This window comes from Melozone crissalis, unplaced genomic scaffold (genome assembly GCF_028551555.1).
Source record: "Melozone crissalis strain CALT ecotype California unplaced genomic scaffold, PUWL_Pcris_2 ptg000107l_1, whole genome shotgun sequence".
Classification (NCBI taxonomy): domain Eukaryota; kingdom Metazoa; phylum Chordata; class Aves; order Passeriformes; family Passerellidae; genus Melozone; species Melozone crissalis.
This window is the reverse complement of record NW_026535884.1, coordinates 276,698-300,648: the sequence shown is the minus strand read 5'-3', so window position 1 is coordinate 300,648 and position 23,951 is coordinate 276,698. Positions and strand designations below refer to the sequence as shown.

At 59.2% G+C, this 23,951-nt stretch overlaps 3 protein-coding genes across 3 annotated transcripts; 1 reads left to right on the top strand and 2 right to left on the bottom strand.

Annotated features, from left to right (window-relative positions):
• Window positions 1-1,249: 1,249 nt before the first annotated feature.
• ZBTB17 (zinc finger and BTB domain containing 17) lies at window positions 1,250-13,664 on the bottom strand. Its single transcript, XM_054291844.1, has 18 exons — window positions 13,562-13,664; window positions 12,258-12,356; window positions 11,695-11,806; window positions 9,861-10,067; window positions 9,162-9,338; window positions 8,587-8,916; window positions 7,971-8,209; window positions 7,737-7,879; window positions 6,963-7,263; window positions 6,379-6,466; window positions 5,811-5,927; window positions 5,616-5,736; window positions 5,321-5,451; window positions 5,026-5,241; window positions 3,967-4,056; window positions 3,221-3,468; window positions 1,577-1,638; window positions 1,250-1,274 (listed from the first exon to the last, which is right to left on the bottom strand). Exons 4-18 carry the CDS (start codon window positions 10,063-10,065, stop codon window positions 1,250-1,252), a joined length of 2,493 nt encoding a protein of 830 aa, XP_054147819.1. The 5' UTR covers window positions 10,066-10,067; window positions 11,695-11,806; window positions 12,258-12,356; window positions 13,562-13,664.
• Window positions 13,665-15,802: 2,138 nt separating this feature from the next.
• HSPB7 (heat shock protein family B (small) member 7) lies at window positions 15,803-16,909 on the bottom strand. The gene is made up of 3 exons (XM_054292075.1): window positions 16,699-16,909; window positions 16,481-16,614; window positions 15,803-16,274 (listed from the first exon to the last, which is right to left on the bottom strand). The coding sequence occupies exons 1-3, from the start codon at window positions 16,751-16,753 to the stop codon at window positions 16,089-16,091; spliced, it is 375 nt and encodes a 124-aa protein (XP_054148050.1). The 5' UTR covers window positions 16,754-16,909; the 3' UTR covers window positions 15,803-16,088.
• A 409-nt stretch (window positions 16,910-17,318) lies between these two features.
• CLCNKA (chloride voltage-gated channel Ka) lies at window positions 17,319-23,718 on the top strand. The gene is made up of 21 exons (XM_054291843.1): window positions 17,319-17,442; window positions 17,525-17,653; window positions 17,748-17,876; window positions 17,976-18,115; window positions 18,205-18,282; window positions 18,378-18,456; window positions 18,527-18,652; window positions 18,763-18,847; window positions 18,916-19,017; window positions 19,512-19,596; window positions 19,688-19,849; window positions 19,927-19,996; window positions 20,472-20,582; window positions 20,713-20,926; window positions 21,008-21,141; window positions 21,778-21,869; window positions 21,948-22,031; window positions 22,140-22,226; window positions 22,345-22,379; window positions 23,313-23,490; window positions 23,581-23,718. The coding sequence occupies exons 1-21, from the start codon at window positions 17,319-17,321 to the stop codon at window positions 23,716-23,718; spliced, it is 2,382 nt and encodes a 793-aa protein (XP_054147818.1).
• Window positions 23,719-23,951: the final 233 nt, after the last annotated feature.

The following is a 23,951-nucleotide window of genomic DNA, read 5'->3' as shown; positions in this document are numbered from 1 at the left end:
CGGACACGGGAGCGGGGTGGGGGCGGGGAGGGGGCGGGGCGGGGGTGTGAGGGGGGCGGGGCGGGGGTGTGAAATCGCTGCTTTTTGGAGAGGGGCCTTGGGGTGAAAAGGGCATTTTTGGGGCATTTATGCTCATGGATGGAGGGGGGAAGGTGCCTGTCCAACTGGATGTACAGTGTCCAGATGGACACACAATGTCTATCTGTCCACATGGACATACAATGTCCAAGTGTCCAACTGGACGGACAATGTCCAAGTGTCCATCTGCATGTATTTGTGCACCCATTCAGCTGGACACACAATGTCCGTGTGTCCGAATGGATGTACAGTGTCCATGTGTCCTGCTGGACATACAGTGTCTGTGTGTCTGGGTGCATGTACAGTGTCCAGATGGACGGACAGATGGATGCACAGCTGGACACATGCATAGCTGTGGAGATGGATGGATATGGAGCTGGACAGACCAACAGGAGCACGCTCTGCTGGGAATGGGGATGGTGGAGCTGTCAGAAGAGGGGAGTGTCCAGCTGGACAGATGGACATTGTACGTCCAGTTGGACAATGTACGACCAGTTGGACAGACGGACAGTGTACATCCAAGTTGGACAGTTGGACACTTTATGTCCAGTTGGACACTTGGACAGTTGGGCAAACACCTGCTGAACCAGACATCTTCCCACCCATGGGCATAAATGCCCCAAAAATGCCCTTTTCACCCCAAGGCCCCTCTCCAAAAAGCAGCGATTTCACACCCCCGCCCCGCCCCCCTCACACCCCCCTCACACCCCCGCCCCGCCCCCACAGCCCCGTGTCCGTCTGTCCGGGCCCATCCCTGTGTCCATCCCCAGGCTCCGGGCATGGGGGAGGCTCCGGCCGATCCCGACCCCAAACCCACGGACACGGGAGCGGGGCGGGGGCGGGGCGGGGGCGGGGCGGGGGTGTGAGGGGGGCGGGGCGGGGGTGTGAAATCGCTGCTTTTTGGAGAGGGGCCTTGGGGCGAAAAGGGCATTTTTGGGGTATTTATGCTCATGGATGGAGGGGGGAGGTGTCTGGCTGGACAGGTGTCTGTCCATCTGTCCAGCTGCATGTACAGTGTCCAGCCGGACATACAATGTCCAACTGTCCACCTGCACACACAATGTCCGTCTGTCCAGCTGGACGTACAGTGTCCAGATGGACGGACAGATGGACACACTCATGGCTGTGGGGATGGATGGACATGGAGCTGGACAGACCAACAGGAGCAACTTCAGCTGGGAATGGGGATGGTGGAGCTGTCAGAACAGGGGAGTGTCCAGATGGACAGATGGACATTGTACATACAGCTGGACAGATGGACATTGGACATCCAGCTGGACAATTGGACATTGTACAACCAGATGGGCACACAGACATTATGTGTCCAGTTGTACAGATGGACAGACACCTGTCCAGCAGACACCTCCCTCCTCCATCCATGAGCATAAATGCCCCAAAAATGCCCTTTTCACCCCAAGGCCCCTCTCCAAAAAGCAGCGATTTCACACCCCCGCCCCGCCCCCCTCACACCCCCGCCCCGCCCCCTCCCCGCCCCCACCGCGGTCCCGTGTCCGTGGGTTTGGGGTCGGGATCGGCCGGAGCCTCCCCCATGCCCGGAGCCTGGGGATGGACACAGGGATGGGCCCGGACAGACGGACACGGGGCTGTGGGGGCGGGGCGGGGGTGTGAGGGGGGTGTGAGGGGGGCGGGGCGGGGGTGTGAAATCGCTGCTTTTTGGAGAGGGGCCTTTGGGGTGAAAAGGGCATTTTTGGGGCATTTATGCTCATGGATGGAGGGGGGAGGTGTCTGTCCATCTTTCCAACTGGACCTATAATGTCTATGTGTCCATCTACATGTCCAATTTCCATCTGTCCAACTGGACACTCTCCTGTTCTGTCCATCTGACAGCTCCACCATCCCCATTCCCAGCTGAACGTGCTCCTGTTTTCTGTCCAGCTCCATGTCCATCCATCCCCCACAGCCATGCGTGTGTCCATCAGTCCGTCCATCTGGACACTGTATGTCCAGATGGACACACGGGCATTGTGCGTTCAGCTGGACAGTTGGACATTGTATGGCTGGGCAGGTGTCTGTCTGTCTGTACAATGTCCATGTGTCCAGCTGGATGTACAACTGTCTGACTGGACTCACAATGGTCCCTCTGTCTGGCTGTGAATGTAGCCAGCCATGTGTCCATCCACAGAAGTGTCCGTGTGTCCAGCTGGACATGTCCCTGTCTGTGTCTGCCTGTCAATTCATCCCTGTGTCCATCTGTCTGTCTGTCCAGCCACTTCCAGTGAAGGTCCAACACCAGCAGCCCTGTCCATGTGTCCGGCTGGACAGCCCAGCCTGTCCTGGATCCTCCAGCCCCCCAGGCTGGGGATCAGGGATGAGGACAGATGGACACATGGATGGACAGACACGTGTCCAGGTGCCCAACTGGATGTGAAACTGTCCAGCCTGAAGGTGTCCGTGTGTCTCTGCCACTGTCCAGCCATCCACGGAGCCTTCCAGGTGTCCATCTGTCCCTGCAGCCATCCCTGTGTCCGTCTGTCCCAGCCCCTGTCATTGTGTCCGTGTGTCTCTCCCTTCCCTCCCCGCCCTGGGGACCTGGGGGCTGTGAGGGGACAGAGCAGGGGGGGAGTGTCCAGCTGGACACACGGACAGGGGCAGCTCCAGAGCCTGGGGGCCCTTGTGGGGATGCCCAGCTGAGCCCCAGACCCCGGGTGGGGCAGGACAGGCTCCCACCCCCACCTCCATCAGCAGCACCTTTTTTCTTCTTTTTGCCCCCAAACAGGGGCAGCTCCCCTGCTTCCACACCCCTCCCCCAGTGGGGGTCAGCATGGGAGGGGCTGTTGGGGCTTTACCCCAGAAATCTCCATCTGTTGCTCTGGGTGGGGTTGAAAACCTTAAACCACCGTTTTTATCATTTATCATCTCATCTACCCCTGCTCTCCATCCCCATCACACTCTCAGCAGTGACTGGAGTGTTCCAGTGTCCCCCACGGCGCCCAAAACACCCCCTGAGGAGGAGAGAAGCCACAGCCCCCTTCCCCGAGCACCAACCCGTACAAAATACTGCATTTTATTCCATCTCTTTCCTTCCAGAAATACACTTTTTACACCATTTCCGAGCTGTCTCTTAAATAAAGGCGGGGCGGGGGCGGGGTCACTCGGGGGCCGGGGGCGGCCCCTCGGGGGCCGGGGGGGCCGGGGCGGCGGCCGGGGGCGGCTCGGGGCCGTCGCGGGGCCGGAACAGGAGCTCCCCGGCGGGGATGACCTGCTCGGCCGGCCAGCCCGCGGCGCCGTACGGCTGGTAGAAGTCGGGCTCCGCCTGGAACATGACGAGCGCCTGGGCCGTGTGGATGCGCACGTGCTGCGCCAGGCTGCTGGCGTCCAGGAACTTCTCCCCGCAGGAATCGCAGGCGTAAAGGATCTGCGTGTTGGGGTCTGCCAGGGGAGAGAGAGAGAGAAACGCACACACCGAAATGGGCCAGGCTCGGGGGTGGTGTAGGAAATAGATTTGTAGAAAATTCTACGAATCTGCAATCAAATTCTACAGGATGGGAGATGCCAGCCCGTGCCGGTATTCCCGGAGGTGCTGGGGTGGTGGGATGGGAGGAGCCAGCCCCAAATTCCCGGTGGCGATGGGATAGGAGGAGCCAGCCCGGTATTCCCAGAGGTGCTGGGGTGGTGGGATGGGAGGAGCCAGTCAGGTATTCCTGGTATTCCGGTGGTTCTGGCGTGGTGGGATGGGAGGAGGCAGCCCGGTTGGTATTCCCGGTATTCCCGGAGGTGCTGGGGCGGGAGGTGTGGGATGGGAGGAACCAGCCCGGTATTCCCGGAGGTGCTGGGGTGGGAGGAGGCAGCCCGGTATTCCCGGAGGTGCTGGGGCAGTGGGATGGGAGGAGCCAGCCCCGTCAGTATTCCCGGTATTCCCGGTCTCACCTGCCTCCTGTACCTGCTTCACCGCTTTGGTGATCTCAGCTTTAAGTGCTTCGGTCTCGTCCGCTGTCACTGCGGCTGCCACGGGCACCACTGTGGGAACAGAGGGGGACAGGGACATTAGTGGGGACAGGGACATTTGGGGGATAGGGACATTGTGGAGGCCCAGCTGGGCAGGAATTACCCCCCGGCCATGGATCCTGCCCAGTGCTGAGGCTGGGAGTGGCTCCAGTGGGATTTGAGGCTGCCCAGACTCGGGTGCTGCGCCCTTGGATAAATCTCCAGCACCTTTGGGGGCTCCAAGACCTCCAAGCTGCACCCCATGGAAAAGCCCCAAAGTGCCCCCCTACAACTGAATCTCCCTTTTGGGGTGACTCTTGGGCCCTTCAAACTGCACCTCATGGATAAACGTCCCTTTCAGACCACCCCAAGGCACCCAAGCTGCTCCCCAGGGTTAAGCTTCCCCTCTTGAAGGGCTCCAGGGATCCCCTAGGCTGCCCCTCACAGAAAAATCTCTTTTTTGGGGTGTCTCTTGGAACCCCAAGCTGCTTCCTGGAGATTCAGCCCCTTTTAAATCCTGGGATGCCCAAGCTGCATCCCATGGACAATTTCCCTTTTAGGGTCAGTCCTGGGACCTCTAAGTTGCACCTCCATAAATCAACCCCATCTTCGTGACAGTTCCAGGCCCCTCCAACTGCTCCCCACAGGTAAGTTTTCCTTCTGGAGTGGCTCATGGAACACCCGAGCTCCTCTCAGGGATAAGATCTCCCTTTTGGGATGGCATCTGGGACCTCCAAGCTGCACCCCATGGATAAACCTCTTTTTCAGGACACCTCCAAGACCCCAAGGCTGCATTCCCATGGGTAAATTTCCCTTTTGAGATGCCTCCTGACTCCCCTAAGCTGAACCCCCATAAATGAATCTCCCTTTGGGGACAACTCTGGGACCAGCCAGCTGCTCCCTATGGATAAGGTTCCATTTCAGGACAATGCCAGGACCTCCCAGCTGCTCCCCACCTCTAACGTTCCCTTCTCTTTGGGAACCTCACAGGCCCCAGCTCACCCGTGAGCTGCGTGACAGCGGTGGCAGCCAGCGCCTCGGTGGCCAATGTCACCATGTCATCGGACGCCACCGTGACGATGTTGACCTCGTCGCCCTCCTCGGGCTCCAGGATTTTGATGCCAGCCTTGCCCTGGTGCACGGTCTTGACGTGGGAGCGCAGGTTGTCCACGCGGTTGAAGCCACGGCCGCACTTGTCACACAGGAAGGGCTTCTCCCCTGGGAGGGCACAGGGAATGGGGTGGGTGAGAGGGCAATGCCCAGGGGCAGTGCAGGGCTCTGGGAGGTGCCCACCCACCCGTGTGGATGATGATGTGCTTGGACAGGTCGCCCACGTTGACGAAGGCTTTGTTGCAGACGGTGCATTTGTGGGGCCGGATGTTGTCGTGGTGGCGGATGTGGTTGGCCAGCTGGCTCGACTGGACAAACCTGGGGGAATGAGACCACGGTCACCACAACCCTGGTGTCACCCTGGCACCTCCACCCTCCCTCCAGAGCATGGCACCTGGCTGGGAACAGCGAGTGGAGGTGCCCCTGATATTCCACCAGCACCAAAGTGGGGGAATACTGGAATACCTAAAGGGAATCCTCACCTCTTCCCACAGCGCTCGCACACGTAGGGCTTCTCCCCGGTGTGCTGGCGCACGTGGGCGATGAGGGAGCTCGCCTGGGTGAAGGCTTTGCCGCAGATCAAGCACTGGCACGGCTTCTCTCCTGGGGAAGCACAGGAGGAGGTGGGTGGGGAGCAGGAGGGGCAGGAGAACCCCCGGGGACAGAGGGGTCCGTACCGGTGTGGATGCGGACGTGGCGCTGCAGAGCGCCGGGGTCGGCGAACTGGCGCTGGCAGTGCACGCACACGTACGGCTTCTCCCCGCTGTGGATCCGCAGGTGCCGCTTCAGGTTACCTGGGAGCAGGGCAGGATGAAGGACACCGGATCCTCCTCCCCAGAGCCCCAGAAGCTCCCTCGGGAAAGGCTGGTGCTGTTCAGGGAGCAGGGACTGCGCAGGGATTGAGGGAAGTTGGCTGCACCCTGCCTGGGATCGGGCAGTAACGTGGAAGTGGAGACAGCCAGGACAAGCACCCAGTGTTTGAGAGGATCAAAAGACTCCACTGGGATCATCCCAACCCTCTGGCTCTGCAGCAGGCTGAGAGAAGATGGGAGGAGACATCCCCATCTCCTTTCCAGGGTGCAACTCCATGGAGAAAACCGGGAATTCATGGAGCACAACCACGGCAGAATAAAGCCAGGATGAAATCCTTCCTCTGGCTCTGATCCAGCCCTGGAACACTCCCTGCTCCCCACAGACCATCCAAGTCCCATCACTCAGCCCCTCAGCCCCCCTCCCCTGTGTTACCTGACGTGGTGAACTGCTTCCCGCACTCCCGGCACTTCAGGGGCCCATCTGCGATGTGGATCTTCAGGTGAGCCTTCAAATTCCCCACCTGGGGATGGAGAGCGGGATGGAGAGAGCCCCAAACCACCTCATCCTCCTTTGGAGCAACCCAAATCCCCATGGATCCCTTCTGGAGTGGCCTCTAGAACCTCCAAGCTTCACCCCATGGATAAACCACTCCTTCCAAGCTCCAAGACCCCCAAGCTGTATCCCATGGATAATCCACCCTTTCAGGACCCCTCTGGGACCCCTAAATAAACCTCACGGACACACCACCATCCCAGGACCACTCTGGGACCCCCAAACTGCATGCCATGCATAATCCACCCTTTTGGGACTGCTCTGGGATGCCCAATGGATGGCCTTGTTGCATTCCCTGCACTCATGGATACACCACCATCCCAGGACAGCTCTGGGAGCCCCGAACTTCATCTCATTTACAATCTACCCTTTCAGGACTGCTCTGGCACCCCCAAACTGCATCCCATGGACAAACCTCCCTTTCCAGGACCCCACTGGCCCAGCTTCCCCGCTCCCCAGCACACCTGGTTGAACTTCTTGTCGCAGTGGGGACACTTGTGCTCCTTGTCGGTGTCGTGGGTCTCCAGGTGGCGCATCTTGGAGGTGGGGTCGGAGAAGGAGCGCCCGCAGTAGTCGCACTGGTACGGCTTCTCACCGCTGTGCACCAGCTGGTGCCGCTTCAGGTTGCCCGAGGTGGTGAAGAGCTTGCCGCAGTCCTCGCAGCGGTAGCGCGCCTCGCCCGTGTGCCGCTTCTTGTGCAGGTTCAGCAGGCTGATGAGCCGGTAGCTCTTCCCGCACTCCTCGCAGCCGTACGGCTTCAGAGGGCTGGGGAGAGGGGGGAATGTCAGAATGTCACCCCCTCACACCCAGCCCCGGGGTCTCACTGCCCCCATTCTGAGTGTCACCCCCAGCCAGACACAGGAGTCACAGAATGCTTGGGTTGGGAGAGACCTCCAAGCTCATCTTGACCCCACCGGCCACTAGAGCAGGTTGTTCCAAGCCCCATCCAACCCTGAACACTTCCAGGGATGGGAGTCCATGAAACAACACAAATGTGGACAAGGCTCTCAAACACAGGATGGGATTCTGATAGTGTCTGTGCAGGGCCAGGAGTTGGACTCGATCCCTGTGGATCCCTTCCAACTCAGGACTCAGAGGCAGAAAAACAAATCTCCTCCCAGATACCCCAACACCCCAATGGATTTCTAAAGGATTTGACCATTCCCTGCAAACCTCACATTTTTCCATTCCCAGCAAACCTCACATTTTTCAGGCGTCTTTCCCTGCTCCACCCGTACCTGTGTGTCTTCTCATGGGCCTTGCAGGCGGCTGGGTCAGAAAAGGCCTTGTTGCACTCCCTGCACGAGAAGGGCTTCTCTCCGGTGTGGATCCGGATGTGCCGCTTGAAGTTCCCGGTGTGGGTGAACTCCTTCCCGCAGTCCTAGGGATGGAGGGACAGGCACTGTCACCCTGCTGTCCCCAAGGCACCCGGTGGCACCCAGAGCTCTGCCCAGGAGCCCAGCCAGCCTCACCTCACACTTGTGTGTGACGGAGCCGTAGGCCTTGGACTCGGTGCGGTCGCTGTAGGTGCCGGAGCGCAGCAGGCGCGGCTCCCCCGAGTTCTCCTGCCCCGAATCCGTGCTGCCCGACTCGTTATCCTCAGCATTTTCCCCATTCTCCAGCTGAGGAGGCTCCTCCTTGGGCATTTTACCCTCATCTTCCTCCTCCACTATCATCTCCCCATCTTCCTCCTTCCTTTCCAGCTTCATCTCTGCAGGATGGTAGAAAATGGGGATGCTCAGATTTGGGAGTGGCAGCAGAGGCACAAATCCACCTGGATTTCCTAACCTAAGGAGACTGGGATTAGGCATCCTCTGTCCCCAGAGAAATCACAGAAACAATCTGAGTTGGAAGGGAAGTGAAAGCTCATCCATCATCACCTTTGCCTGGAATCACTTTGAATTTGCAGGTGATTAGCCCTAAATTCCCAAAGCCTGTGCAGGCAGAGGAGAATTTCCCAACTCTCCTCACTATGCTCCAAAACAACTGCTCCCAGAGGATCCATGCCTCACAAAACTCACACTCACAATTAATTCCACACATAATGAGGGCTCCAGCCCTGCCCAGCTTTGTCCCAGCCCCGCTCACCTGCCAGGCTGTCGCTGCCCACGGCGCTCTCCGATGGCTGCCCGGGAACGTCGGCCTTGGGATCCTCGTGGATGGCAGCGCCGGTCCCTGCGAGCGCTGCAGCGTCAGGGCAGGGTGTGCTGGGGGTGACAGCAGGAGCCAGGCTGTCACCCCTGGCTGGCTCACCTTCCTGGCCAGCTGGCTGCTCCGCAGGCACTTCGGGCTGTGCCACGGCCTCCGGCTTCTCCTCCTTGCCCTGGCTGTCGGGAGCAGCTGCTTTGGTTTTGTCAGGCTCCCCCAGAGCTTCTGCCACCACCGATGTCTTGCCATCAGCTGGGACCTTGTCAGCTTCTGTGAAAGAACAGGAGAAGCCATCCAGCTGCTGCTGCCAGCAGGATTCCCAAATCCCACAAATTCACAGAAGCAGTAATTTTTCAACTGCTGCTGCTGCCCAAGAGGATCAAACCCCATCCAGCTGCACCAGATGCATGCAGGAACTGGGTCTGCAAGGTGGCCAAGGAATAAATGGATAAATTTTGGACTGCATGAAGCACAAGTAGGTAAATCTTGTGAGGAGAAGCCAGGAGGGTACATACCAGTCTCGGGGGGCTGCTGGGGATTTTCTGGGGGCACAGACAGAGATTTGAGTGCGTTGCAAGCACTGACAATCTCCTGCATCTGCAGGAAACCTGCCACGGCCAGCACGTCCTCCACGTTGTCAGGGCTCAGGCTCAGCTTAGCCGTGTACATGAACTCCAGAACCTGGCCCAGGCCTGCAGGAGAGATCACACAACCAGAAATGAGCCCTCACCTCCTCTCTCCCCATTCTGAAACGCTCAAAATAACAAGCTGAAGAGCCTCCCTCAAAGCCTGAGCACAGAATTGTATTGTTTACAGAGCTGGGAGGTTACTGGTGATGATTAGGATGAATAGTAGGTAAGTGAAAAATTTTGTAATGTAAGGGTCTGGGGCCATATATCATGTTGTGAACTGTAGGATGGACCACGATACACATAGTGCAATGGGGAAGAAGGTAAGAGAGTAGAAGTCTATTTTTAGGCTGATTGGGATTTTGAAGCTTATGATGAACTTTCATTCCCAGAAGGAGGTGAGGCTTTCTGTTCCGGAGTGGATGTAAATTGTTTTTGGGATTAGGCTGATTAAAAAGGAAGTTCTGACGGTGCTCATGATTGTGCTGGGGGTGTTTTTGAGGTTGTTGGATAGAAGAGAGAATAGGATGGGGGTGGAGAGGATTACTAGGGTTAAGAGTATGAAAACAAAAGCCCCAGGCCTACCTGCAGCGTTGCTGATGTCCAGGTGCACCACATCCTTCTGGTCCACGAAGAGCATGCGGAAATAATCGCTGCAGGCGGCCAGCACGGCCTTGTGCGCCTTGAAGTCGATGCCGTCCACCACGAAGGTGCAGTCGCAGAGCAGCCCCAGCTGTCGCTGCTGGTTCAGCTGCTCCAGCACCTGCTGGCTGTGCTGAGGGAAATCCATGGCTGTGGGAGGGAGAAAACACCACAGGGCTGGGGTGAGGGGTGTGGTGAAACCACTGAAGGGGTTGTGGAGGAGGAGAGATCACAAACATAACCTCACTGCACAAAATGTTGAATTTCAGCTCCTCTCCTGGCTAAATCCAACCCCAAACCCTGTCCTGGAACAGCCACGACTCCAACACAGGGCTAGAAGGAGTTGGTGGAACAGCCACGATGGTTTTAGCAACCATGGCACAGCTATTGCTCCTCGGTCCAAGCAGCAAGCAGGAGCCTTGTCACATCTGCAGACACAAGTGCCACTGTCCCTCCTCTGTGTCACAGCTCCTGCCAAGGCCACAGCACGGGAGTGTCCATCCAAACCTTCCAGCGCCTGCTCTTCCAGCTGCTCATGTCACAATATTGAGGAATTTTTATATTTTATTATGTGTCTGGAGGGAGTCCTCCATGCCTGGAGCACAGCTCTGCCTAAGGAATGCTGCAAATTGCTGGAAACATGGCAAACCCCCAATTTTCCAGCAGGTCCTTGTCAGCAAAGTGCCACACTGTGGATTTTCTCCTGAGCTGCATGCGTGGGGTGAATGAAGAGCTTTCACTTGGCTTTGTCCTCCACCAATGATTCCAGTGCTGAAGGGATTGTTTCAAGGGATTGGCAAGGAGTGGGGAGAAAGGAAACAGGGACTCTCCAGTTATTCTGCATGCAGGAAGTCCCCAAAGCTCTGGACACTGGAGCAGGAAGGTCACGGCTGGGGAAACACTCCTGGATTCCATGCTCGGTGTCTCTGAAAGTTTCCAGCCCATGGAAGTTGTTTTTCCACTTCATCACCTCTTAAATCAGGAGTTTCCAGTCAGGAAGCAGGGAGAAGTTTGGATCCACAACATCCACAGGCACTTCCAGCTCCTGCTCCTTCCAACAATCAGTGGTCAGAGGGAGCCTCCTCCTGCCAGCTGTGGGTGCCAGCAACACTGAGGGAAGGATCTTCCTCCCAGGGACTCACTGAGCTTCCACAGGCATTCCCTTCCAGCGTGGATGAGAGGCCAGGACCTCTCTGACAGCATTGGATCACACACAGAGGGAAGAAGGTCCACTCCATTTTGTTGTTGCACTGAATTCCCTGCCCTGGCTTTCCCCTAGCCCTCCAAACTCACCCAGCCTGTCCCAAAATACATCCCTGACAGCCACAAAAAACAGTACTTGGGTCAGGATACTGCACAGCACAGCCCAGTGTGGTTGCAAAGCTCTGGAGAAAAGAGGGAGCATTTTCCCTGCAGGGTAAACAAGGCTGAGTTCTGTGCTCACAGACCTGAGGAATCCTGACAGCTCCATGCACTGAAAGGGTATTTTGGGGAATTTGTGGGAGGCACTTTGCATCTGAACGATGATTTTTAATGTTCCAGGATTGGGCTTGTCTCAGCTTTGCTCCCAAGCTTTGAGAAGGAAGTAAAAATCCAGGAAACTCAACTCCTTCCCAAAAAACCTTCCTATTTTCTATGGTCTCCCCTGTAATGTCACATGCTCTCTGTGCCCACACCCAGCAGCCAATGTCACCTTTACCCACTAAAACCCCCCACTCTGAGGTTTAACAATCCCAAACACCTGGACCCAACCCCCAGGAGTGGTGCCCAAGCTCACCCCTGTGCTGCAGGGAGCAGAGATACCCAGAGGATCGAGGGCCAGAGGGTTGAGTCTCTCCTCCAGAGATTTCCCCTTTCCAGGTGTTCAGGTCAGTCTCTACGCAGCCATCCTGGGAAAAACGGGACAGAAAAACTCAATTTTAAACCTCCAGTGCTGGGTGCTGAAGGTGTAAAGCCCCTGATGCAGGACTGGGCATCCTCTGATTTCCCCTCAGGGGAGACAATTCCCCTCCTGACCTCTCCCCGACAGGCTGTTGAGTCTCTCATTATCCAATTAATCATGCAGAAGTTCATTATGAGCCCACCCACGCCCTCCACACAGATAAATCCAGCAGCTGCAGTCCCAGGGAGCTTCCCACGCCAGCTCTGCTAAGCACTCTCACTAATTAGCACCATTACCTCTCCCCTTCCCTGCCATGTGAACACCTACCTATTAAAAACCCCCAAACCTCCCTGACTTGGAAAAAACAGAGTTAAACAGTGCCTTTGCAGGCTGTCAGCAGCCAGCCATCCTTGCTGGGAGGATGAAAGGGAAGAGGGGTTGGTTTGTTTCCTACCCACCAGCGTCTCCCGCCTCGCGCGTCAGCTCGGGGAACAGCGCGGCCCCAACCCTCGCTGCCTCTGCCCACAGGGCTCTGTCCTCATTTCCAGCAACGGATCCTGCAATGGTTTTCGTGAAAAAAGTCAAGTCTGGAGCTGATCTGAGCACAGCAGCTCTGTATCATAATAATAATACAGATCATGGAGCAGGGAAGGGCTGCAGAGCTTGTGGTCGGAAGGGGAAGGCGAGCTGTGAGAGGGGAAATGATCATAAAGGGGAAAAAATGAGAAGGACACGAGGAGAGGGACATCCTGGACCCCCTACAGGGAAGATATGCTGAGGATGCCTTGGTTATTTGGATTTCAGGCTTATGGATGTGCTGTTGCTGCTCTGGACACCAAGACATCACCTGAGCCTGAGATCTGCCCTGAAACCCTTCCTGTGTCTGCAGCACCCAGGGATGACCAGCCCTTGTCTCCTTGGGGAAAAAACACCCTTTGGAATGCTGGCTGAGCGCTGGAATCTCGGGAGAAGCCTCTGATGCAGAAACAAAACTCAGGAAACACGGCTGGTCCAGGAAATGTGTCACCCGTGCCGGCCCGCAGAGGGCACGGACAGCCAGGAGGGGCTGTCACCTCGCCAGAACGCCAGGACAGGGGAAAATCCCGTTTTCCTTGAGGTTTCCCCGTCCCTGAGGGGCAGGGATGTGGCTGGCACTGACTCGGGGCTGTGACCCCCATTCCCCAACATCTTTGGGTGGCCCGAGGGGACGATGATGCCCCAAGGCCGGGGGACACATGGCCTGGCCCCGAGTCACCTCATGGCTGGGGAGGTGACACAGCGGACAGGGACACCCCGGGCAGGGGGTGCGGCCAGGAGCCCCTCGGTGCCCTCACGACAACCACGAGTCCCCTGCTCCCCTCACGCATCCAGAAGCCGCATTCCCCTCACGACAGCCCCCGCTGCCCCTCACGACAGCCACCAACCCCCATTACCCTCACGACAACCGGAGCCCCCGCTCCCCTCGCAGCAGCCAACAAGCCCTGCGATATCCGGCAGGCAGCTCCTCGCTCCTACCGCGACAACCCCCGTTCTCCCCACGACGACCGGCAGCGCCCCGTTTCTCAGGGCCCCCAGCAGGACCGCCCCCCCCCGCAGCCTGCCCTCAAAGAACCGGGGCCGCGCACCGGGGTGACCCCCAAAGCGGCTCCGTTACCCCACAGGCAGCGTGCCAGGCCGCAGCCTACTCCCCTCCCAGCGCCCGTGTCCTACTCAGCCCTCTCCCCAGCTCCTCCAGCGCTCTCCCGGGGCCCCCGTGCCGCACCTGCCATGCCGGGCCCGGCGGGGCCTCACCCGCGGCCCGCGGCCCTCACCGTGACACCGAGCAGACAAAGGGCGCCGCCATCTTGGCGCCGGGCGGAAGCGGCGTCGCCCCGGCCCGCCCAGCGTCACTGCGCATGCGCGGCGGGGCACGGTCACCTTCCCGCCCCTTCCCGCTGCAGAGGCGCCGCCATGACAGCGGGGGGCGGTGCTGAGTGGCCCTGAGGGGCCATGAAGGAACCGACGGGGGCCCAGAGGAGCCATGAGGGGCCAATGGAGGCCAAGTGCAGCTGGCCAAGTGAGGCTCGAAGGTCCCGGTGCCAGCGCCGCCACCGTGTTCTTTGCTAGCTGTGTTGCCAGCCACAACATCACCCCTGCTTAAACATTCCCAAGGTGGCAATTCTGCTGCTGTCCCAGTGCCTGACCACCCACCATGAAGGAATTCTCCATATATCTAACATAAACCTCCCTTCCCACAACTTGATGCTGTTCCTCTTTCCTGTCACTTGTTCTCTTGGCTTCATCAGAGAAGGTTTCCTGTGGTTGGAAATAATACAACTTTCCTAACTAGTTTTTAATTAGTTGTTTTAATTAATTGTGAGCAGCACCCACTTTTGGCTAGTACTAGTTAAGTTTGTACACAGACTCTTGTTACTCAGATCATTGTTCACCAAAACTTTAAGTTTGTAAAAACTAACCCTGACAAGCTTCAATAAAGCCAAAAGTATTCGAAGATTGGATATCTGGGATCTTAAATTTATGGTCCTTCAAGGACATTGGAGTAACCAGAAAATACAGAGGACATTAAGGCCTGGAAAGCTGGAGAAAATGATAAAAGGAATATAGAAATCGATAACCAATAACAGCTAATTAATGAAGATAATTATGTGACCTAGAACCAATGAATAATAATTTATTTGTTTGCTTAAAATGTATAAATAAGTGAAAAAGTTTTGTATGGGCTACAAGGGTACCCTCAATCCTCTTGTCCAGATCATTGATAAAGAGTTTAAACACATCCCAAAAATCTGTTTTATTCCTCAGCTTTCCTGCCACAAACGAGCTTTTGTGGGGGTGTTTGGGGCCGGGCTGAGCCCTCTGCTCACGTCCCCTGTCCCAAAGTCATTGGGGCAGAAATAGGGAAAGAGGGCGGCCATGAGGGGAGCCATGAGGGGAGCCAGAGGGACCAAGGGGACCAAGGAGAGCCATGAGGGGAGCCAGAGGGACCAAGGGGAGCCAGAGCAGCCATGAGGGGCCAGCTCCTGTGGGGTGTGTTTGGGGCAGGGCTGCCCTGCGCCCTCTGCTCACCTCCCCTGTCCTAAAGCTATTTGGGCAGAAACAGGGAAACAAGGGGAGCCAAAGCGGCCATGAGGGACCAGCTGCTGTGGGGAGTGTTTGGGGCCGGGCTGAGCCTGCCCTCTGCCCTCTGCTTACCTCCCCTGTCCCAAAGCCATTTAGGCAGAAATAGAGCAGAAATAGGGCGGTTTTCCCATTTCCCTCCGCCTTTCCCCGCATCTCCCTGGGCTAGGGCCGCTAGATGGCAACCAGCGACCGCCGCTGGGCCCCGGGCTGGCTCTGGGCCGGAGCCGCCGCGTCCCTGCCCGGGGCCCGACGGGCGCTGCCCTCCCCGGCACCCCGAGCCTTCACCACCTCAGCCATCATCATTTTTGACCCTTTTTGCCGCAGGGGAATTGCCCTGAGCGCCGTGCCTGGGCCGCTGCCAGGCTGCTGCAGGCAGTCACGGGCGGAGCAGCAACACGAGCCGGGCTGTGTAGCCATAAACAGGCGCTGCTGCCCCGCTGTTGTGGGTACACACAGGGACACAGAGCCAGGCCCTTCCTCCCTCAGAACGAGCCCTTCCTCCCCCAGAACGAGCCCTTGGCTCTGGGGCCGGCATCCCGGCCTTGGGGCATCCCTAGGGTGCTGGGTGAGGGTGGGCGAGGGGAGGAGGAGGAGAAGGGTTTGGTGCCCTTCCAGGTGGGTCGGCAGCCGGACAGCTGAGGGAATGGCTCTGAAATAGAGCTTCAGGGAAGAAATGAGTCACCCCAGGCTGGAAATAAACAGGGCAGCGGGCGCCCGAGCGGCTCCTGGTGCGGGTTTTTGTGGGGATGGCAGAATATCCCTTACCGAGACACCCCTTGGGTCTGAACCCGCACCCCTTTTTGAGGGTAAAGCATCAGGGAAACATCAAAAAATGGAGAAGGCGGCAGTCGGACGTTCTCAATAATTTATCCCAAGCTCTATATACAAAGACAAGCTCTGGCAGAGGGTTGGGAAGGGAATCTGGCTCCCGGCAGGACTCTTGGCATGCTGGATCTCCCCCCTCAACACGCGCCAGCTAAATATTACCGGAGCTGGGACTCCCCTCCGGAATTTCTCCGCTGGGTGACGGGATGCGTTCAGCACAGGTCTGACCCCACTCTGCAGGGAGCCTTCCCATTCCCTACCCCACATCCCACCTCCTTCCCAAATCACCCATTTAATTAGCGAGGGAGGGAAAGGAGAGGGGGGGAAAGGAGCCCCCCGACCCCTCAGATCTTGATCTCAGTCCGGAAGGTTTGCTGGACGTGCTCGGAGTGCTTGGCCGGCCGGCGCTGAGCCCGGATGGTCAACATCCCATTGTCCCCCAGCGAGGAGGACACGGACGTGGGGTCCACATCTTCGGGCAGCTGGCACTTGTGGGTGAAGGTGTTCATGACGGTGCCATCCGTGGCCAACTGGGAGGAAAAAAAAATGGGTGAAAAGAGGCGATTTTGGGGTGCAAGCAGAATGGGGACTCATTATTCGCCATTATTAATTAATGGTGAATTAAATACTGCTGGGGTTGTGGCTGCAGCTGTTTGGGAATTGGGTGGGAGCTGAGCACTCCCCACACCCCCAGTGAGGATTTTGGGGGTGAGCAGGGAAGGGAGGGAGCACCCACCTTCTCGGCGTGCACCTCGATCTGGTTGTTGGAGGTGGTGACAATGATGTCCTCGGGCGCGAAGTCGCTGACGTCCACCGTGAACTGATAGGTGTTCCCCAGGGTCTTCACCACGCCCGTGTTACCGGGGCGAGCTGCTGGGCACGGTTTGGGGGGTTCACAACCACGGCTTGCCCAGGATCCCCCCCAGATTCCTCCCGGGTGCGCCCCAAACTCACCTGGGAACCCCAGGGTCTCCCCGTGGGGCCGGACAAAGCTCCCGAAAAGCTCCATGGAGCCGGCGGGCGAGGGTTTCACCTTCAGCCGCCGCTTGCGCCCACCTGCGACCCCCAGCTCCCGCCGGGGGGATGAGCGGAACCCCCTTCCTCGCTCTCCTGCCGGCGAAGGCGACGCCGGATCGGTTATTTCGGGATATTTCGACTTGACGAGCTTTTTAAAGCCTCGTTAAGGCTCCCGGCCGCCTGCCAGACCTCTCGTAAAACCGGCTAAATTTAGGTCTTGCGCCGGAGACGGTGGAAATTTTTCCCCGCTCCGTTCAACCCCCCAGCTCAACGCCATGGAATGCGATGCCTATTATTAAGGAATAATCACGATAATGAATTAAAATACTTATTAAATCCTCCCCGCCGCGGGATGTACGTTGGGACTGGGAGCTGGAGGGTGGCGGAGGGGGGAGGAAACCCGGCTCGCTCCGGCCCGAGCGGGTCCGTCGGATTCGTCAAGGTCGTTTTTAATGAGCTCGTTTGCAAACTCAGTCGGGCAGCGGAGGCCGAGGCGGGAGGAACGGGTCAGGGGTGCTACAAAGAAGGGGGTGCGGTCCACCTGAAGCGTCCCCGGGATGGAGCGCCCTGTCCCCAGGGGGCTGCGGGGGGAGGAGGAGGAGGAGGAGGAGGAGGTGGAGAGGGTGCTGGTGTCGGAGCACAGCTGGAGACCCTGCCCCACCGCCCGGAGGAGGGTCCGAGGTGAGACCCCCACCCAAAAAGGGCGATTTTATGGGGGCGGGGGGTTTTTGGGGGGTCAGCACCCTGTGTTTCCCGCTCGCAGGGTGCTTGGAGTGGGTGAAGCGGCAGCTGTTCCGCGTCGGGGAGGATTGGTACTTCCTCTTCATCCTGGGGGTGCTCATGGCCACCATCAGCTTCGCCATGGACATCATCGTCGCCAGGCTCTATGCCGGTAACGAGGGGCGCCCCGGGGGCGTTTGGGGCTCACCGAGTATACAGGGGGCTCTTTAGGGGGTGCAGCTCCCCTCCCGACATCTCTCCTCCAGCCCACACGTGGCTGTACCGGGAGATCGGGGACATCGCGGTGCTCAAGTACCTCTCGTGGACCCTGTTCCCCACGGCCATGGCCGCCTTCTCCAGCGGCTTCGCCCAGAGCATCACCCCGCACTCCGGAGGTGAGCCGGCTGCACCCCGACCTCCCTGACTCCCTAAAACGCCCCCTTGGTAATGGGGGACCCCTAAAATTTGGATCCTGCCCCCCTCCCCACCGCCAGGCTCCGGCATCCCGGAGCTGAAGACCATCCTGATGGGCGTGGTGCTGGAGGACTACCTGGCCATCCAGAACTTCGGAGCCAAGGTGGTGGGGCTGACCTGCACCCTGACGTGCGGCAGCATCGTTTTCCTTGGCAAAGTGGTGAGGGATCCCCTTCTGAACCCCAAAATCCCGGCGGTTTCAGCCGGTGCCGGGCTGGCTGGGGGGCGCTCAGCACTGTGTCCCCCCAGGGTCCCTACGTCCACCTCTCCGCCATGGCCGCAGCTTATCTGGGGAAGATGAGGACCACGGTCACGAGGGAATATGAGGTGGGGGTGCCACCACCGCCCGAAAAATGAACGGAGAGATTTGATTTTACCCCCAAAAAGTTGGGGTTGTGCCTAACAGCCCCCAAACCTTACAGAACAAGTTCAAGCAGCACGAGATGCTGGTGGCAGCTCAAGCCGTCGGCGTGGCCACAGTCTTCGGGGCACCCATCAGCGGTGAGGACCCCCCTAATCCCACCCTGGCTACCCCTAAACCTCGCCCTGATCCCTTTCCCCGTTTTTCCAGGGGTGCTTTTCAGCATCGAGGTGATGTCCCCCCACTTTGCCGTGCGGGATTACTGGCGCGGCTTCTTTGCTGCCACCTGTGGCGCCTTCATGTTTCGGCTCCTGGCCGTGTTCAACAGCGAGCAAGGCAAGGCAGGCTGGGCAGGATGTGCCCCCTCTTCCCCTTTACCCTCCCCCGGGACATTTTTGGGGTGCTCACCCCCAAACCCACATCCTCATTCCTGTCCCCCCTGCCAGAAACCATCGCCGCTGTTTTTAAGAGTGACCTCAAGATTGATTTTCCTTTCGACCTCCTGGAGACCTTCTTTTTCCTGATTTTGGGGTACGGAGGGCCCGGTTTTGGGGTGCTGTCTGTGCTCTGCCTGTGCCCTACCTGCCCTGTCCTCACAGGATCATCTGTGGGATCGTGGCCTGTGCTTATCTCTTCTGCCAGCGCTGGATGATGGTGGCCGTCAAGAGGAACCGGCTGACAGCCAAGCTCTTGGCCACTGAGTCTGTACTGGGCGTCCGTCCATCTGTCTGTCTGCACCCTGCACCCGCTGTGTCTGTGTGTCCATGCCCTGCAGGCTCTGTGTGTCGCTGTGTCTCCCCCATACACCCTGGGTGTCGCTGTGTCCCTCCCCACATTCACCCTGCGTGTCCCTGTGTCCCCCCCATCCACCCTGGGTGTCGCTGTGTCCTTCCCATATACCCTGGGTGTCCCTCTGTCCCCCCGCCCGTGCACCCCAGGTGTCCCCGTGTCCCCCCCATTCATGCTGGATGTCCCTCTGTCCACCCCATTCACCCGGAGTGTCCCTGTGTGCCCCCCTCCCCTTACCCTGTCCACCAAGCCTGTGCATCCATGTGTCCCCCTCACCGACCCTGGGTGCCCCAATGTCCCCCCATGCACCCTGCCCACTAACCCGATCCACTCTGGGTGTCCCTGGGTCCCTCCCGTGTGTCTGTCTGTCCGTCCCCATGCACCCAGCCCCTGTGTCCCCCTGCAGCAAACCCGTGTACACGGTGCTGGCCGTGCTGCTCCTCGCCTCCATCACCTTCCCGCCCGGGCTGGGCCAGTTCATGGCCTCCAGGGTGAGTGAGGGCACCTGGGGCTCCCTGGCAACCCCAAAACCTCCCAGCAAGGGCTCAGGGTGTCCGTTTGTCCGTCTGTCCATCCATCCAGCTCACCATGAAGGAACATCTCATCTCCCTCTTTGACAACCGCACATGGGGAGTGCTGGCTGCCAATGCCTCGGGGGTGGCCAAGCCTGGGGGGCTCTGGCAGGAGTGGGACCATCCCTCTGCCACCATCTACGGCACCCTGACCTTCTTCCTGCTCATGAAGGTAACCATGGCCCCCCAGTCTCCAGGTGTGCCCCCCAACACGGTGTCCCCATGAGTGACCCCCCTGTGTCCCCCCAGTTCTGGATGCTGATCCTGGCCACCACCCTGCCCCTGCCAGCCGGGTACTTCATGCCCATCTTCATCTATGGTGAGTCAGGGGCTGGGGGGAACATGGGGGGACAGCCAGGCTGAGGGGGGACCTGGGGCGACATGGTGGGGACAGCCAGGCTGGGGAGGGACAACCAGGATAAGGGGGGACATGGGAGGCACAGCCAGACTGGGGGGGGGGGACATGGCAGGGACAGCCAGGCCAAGGGGAGATAAGGGAGGGACAGCCAGCCTGGGGGGGACAGCTAGGCCAAGGGGACACATGGGAGGCACAGCCAGGCCGAGGGGGACATGAGGGGGACAGCCAGGCCAGGGGAGGGGTGCAGTGGGTTCATTCAGCCCTTGAGTGGGATACTGGGGGGGTTCCCAGCCCTGGAGGGGGGGTACATCCAGTCTGGGGGGTACAGGGGAGGCATGCAGCTCCAGGACAGCTGCAGGAGGGTGGTCACCTCTCCCTCCACCATTCTGGGGGGGCTCCAGGGGTCTCCCCACCTTCCCTCCTCCCCCAATTTTAGGAGCAGCCATCGGGCGCCTGACAGGGGAGGTGGTGGCCCTGCTCTTCCCACGGGGGCTCCATTCAGAAGGACCCCCACGGCCCATTATTCCTGCTGGCTACGCCCTGGCTGGTGAGTCTGGGGGTGGGGGAGACACCCCCACGGGCAGGGGGCACCCCCACGGGCAGGGGGGCACCCCCACGGGCAGGGGGACACCCCCACGGGCAGGGGGACACCCACCCCCATCCCCGCTCCCCGCCAGGCGCAGCCGCGTTCGCGGGCTCGGTGACCCACGCGGTGTCCACGGCCCTGCTGGTGTGCGAGGCCACCGGGCACCTGGACCACCTCCTGCCCACCGTGCTGGCCGTGCTGGTGGCCAACGCCATCAGCCAGAAGAACCAACCGTCCTTCTACGACGCCGGCATCATCGTCAAGAAGCTGCCCTACCTGCCCCCCATCCGCAGCCGGCACATCGCGTAAGCCCCCGCCCCAGACCCCACGTTTTGGGGGCATTCTCCAGGAAATGATGGAAATTTGGGGGGTTTTGTGTTCTCCAGCTCCTACCGAGTGGTGGTGGAGGAGTTCATGGAGCGCCAGGTGGTGGCCTTGGCCAAGGGGGACGGGTTCCAGGAGGTGCTGGTGGCCTTGGACGCCTCTGCTGACGCTGAGTACCCCGTGGTGGAGAGCACAGGTGGGATGTGGGACCTGGGGGATCACTGTCACCATGGGGGGTGGCCAGCGAGTCCCTGGCCCTGTGGTGGCCCTTCTGTGTCTCCTCATACTGTGCCCATAGTGTCCCTCCAGTGCCCACTTGATATACCCCTGCCATCTCCATGCCTTGCCCACCACGCTGTCCCTATGGGGTGTCCCTGCAGTGTCCCCATTCGGCTCTTATGGTGCCAGGCTGTCGTGTTCCCATTGGTGTCCACATGTTGTGCCCTCAATATTGCCATGGTGCCACTGTAGTATTCCCATACTGTCCCCACGGTGTCCTCATGCCATTCCCATACCGTCCCCACGGTGTCCCCATGCCATTCCCATACCGTCCCCACGGTGTCCCCATGCCATTCCCATACCGTCCCTATGGTGTCCCTGTACTCTGTCTATGCTGTCCCCATGCTATTCCCTCAATATTCCCATTCTGTCTCCATGGTGTCCCTGTGGGGTGTCCCCTCGATATTCCCATACTGTCCCCATACCATCACCCTGCTGTCCCCATGGGATGTCCCCTTAGTGTCCCCAGTACCTCCCCCTGTTATTCCCATACTGTTCCCTTGGTGTCCCCCTGGCACTCCCACACTGTCCCCACACTGTCCCCTCTCTCCAGGGTCCCCCACTCTGGTGGGCACCGTCAGCAGGTCCCAGCTGGTCACCTTCCTCCAGAGCCACAAGCACCCTCAGGCCCCACAAGGGGAGAAGGTAAATGGGGTGGGGGCACCCTACCACACCCAAAAAGCTGCTTTTTCACCCCAAAATTACCATGTCACCTTCCACAAGCTGGCCGCGGTGGGGACACTCGGGGACGACTGCACCATCGAGCCCATCATGCTCCAGTTCTCTCCATGGACCTCCCTGCACCAGGTCTGGGGGTGTGAAATGTGTCCTGGGAGCCCCCCAGGTCTGTGTCACACTGAGGGGACACGGCAAGGGTGGCTTTGTCCCCACGTGTCCCTGTTGTCCCTTTCCCAGGCCTACCACCTCTTCCAGATGCTGAAGCTGCAGCGAGTCTTTGTCACCCGCTCTGGGGAGCTGGTGGGAGCTGTGAGCAGGGCAGAGGTGAAAAGGGGAAAGGAAAAAGGGGGGAAGGAAAAGGGGGGAGAGAGGGGAGAAGGGGGTGAAAGGAGAAGGGAAAATGGGGGGAGAGCCCCCGTCCCACCCCCTCTGTCCCCTCCAGCTGCGGAGAGCAATCGAGGACCTGGCCAACCCCAAGTGATGACGTTTTGGGACCACAGGGGACCCCTCCCCACCGACGTCCCCCATGAAAAGAGGGGGAGTCCTGACCCCCCCAGCGGTGTGGGGGGTCTGGGCTGGGAGTGTCAGTTGTGCATTAAACCATCGATCCATCAGTGCTTCCTCCTCCTCTTTCTCCTCTTCCTCCTGCCGGTTTCTTTTGGGGGCGTCACCCCCTCCCAAACCCAACAACAACGCTTAAAACCGCCCAAATCACCCCAAAACTGCCCAGGACATGCACTGAAGCACCCCAGTCTCTGTAACACCTCCTGTGCCCCCCCTTCTAAAATTACCAGCAAATAATTATCCTCATTTTAATTACTGCAGTTAATCAGGGGGTGGGTGTTTAGTGACCCCAAAATCCGGGGGAAATGGGGGCCCGAGTCCCCGCCGCTCTTCGGTGCCCCCGGACTGGGGTACAGCGGGTTTGGGCGGCGCATCGGGCGCTAACGAAGCCGTAATTAAGCCTGAGGGGTTAATTAGGCGCGGCGGGGCAGGTTGGGCAGGGCGGGCATGCCCGGGCCCGGCGCAAGACGGGTGAAGCGGGGTCAGCGCCAGGGAGACACCCCAAAAGTGGGGCAGGAGCTGGGCTGGGCGCTGGGAGCGGGGCTGGGCTGCGGCACCCACGGGAGGAGCGAGGGGAGCAGGGGAGGGTCCGCAGCCCCCCGATCGCCCTGAGGGGGGTGAGTGGGTGGGTAGTCAGCAGGCAGCACCCCCAATCCTGCCCGTCACCCCAAAAGCCTCGCTGTCCCCGTGCCTCAGTTTCCCTGTGGCTTCCCCAGCCCGTGGGCTCCTTGCCCGGCCCCGCCCTGGCACACGGGAGACCGGGGGGTGCCTGAGCCAGCCCGGGGTGTCACTCCCTATCCAGCCCAGCCCGGGGTGTACCCCCGCTTTCCCGGGGTGTCCCCCCAGTCCAGCCCAGCCCGGGGTGTCTCCCCGATCCGGCCCCTCCCGGGCACCTCCGGACTTTGAGCCGCGATCGCGGCCGGCGCCGGGGCTGAGCCCGACGGACTCGCGGCACTCACAGGTCAAAGTCCCCCCAAACGGGGTGAAAATCCCCCGAACCCGCGGCTTTCGCAGCGCGATGTTGGTCCGCCCTCACCTCCCACCCGTCCCTTATTATGGTTTAGGGCAGAAAAAAATGTCAAACCCCTTTTTTTTCCGGCGTTTTCCTACCCAGTCATTTGCAGGCTCCGGGCAGCCGGCGCGGCCGGGCTTTGGCTTCGGGGAGCGGCGGGGGATGGAAAGGCCAAAATTCCTCCTGGGTTTATGCTGGGGAAAGGGGCCCCGGATGGAAAACGCTCCCGGAGCCCTGTGAAACCCCTTAAAATCCCTGAGAACCCCCTAAAAACTGTAAACCCCTTTAAAAACCCTCTTTAACTCATTTAAACCTCCTTAAAAATCCTCTTTAAACCCCCATTAAAACCCTTAAACACTCTCACTTTTAAAACCCACCGAACCCACCCAAAAATCCCTAAATAAACCCCTTAAAAAACATTAAACCTCCCTAAAAAATAACTCAAAACCCCTTTAAAGCCCCCAACCCTCCTT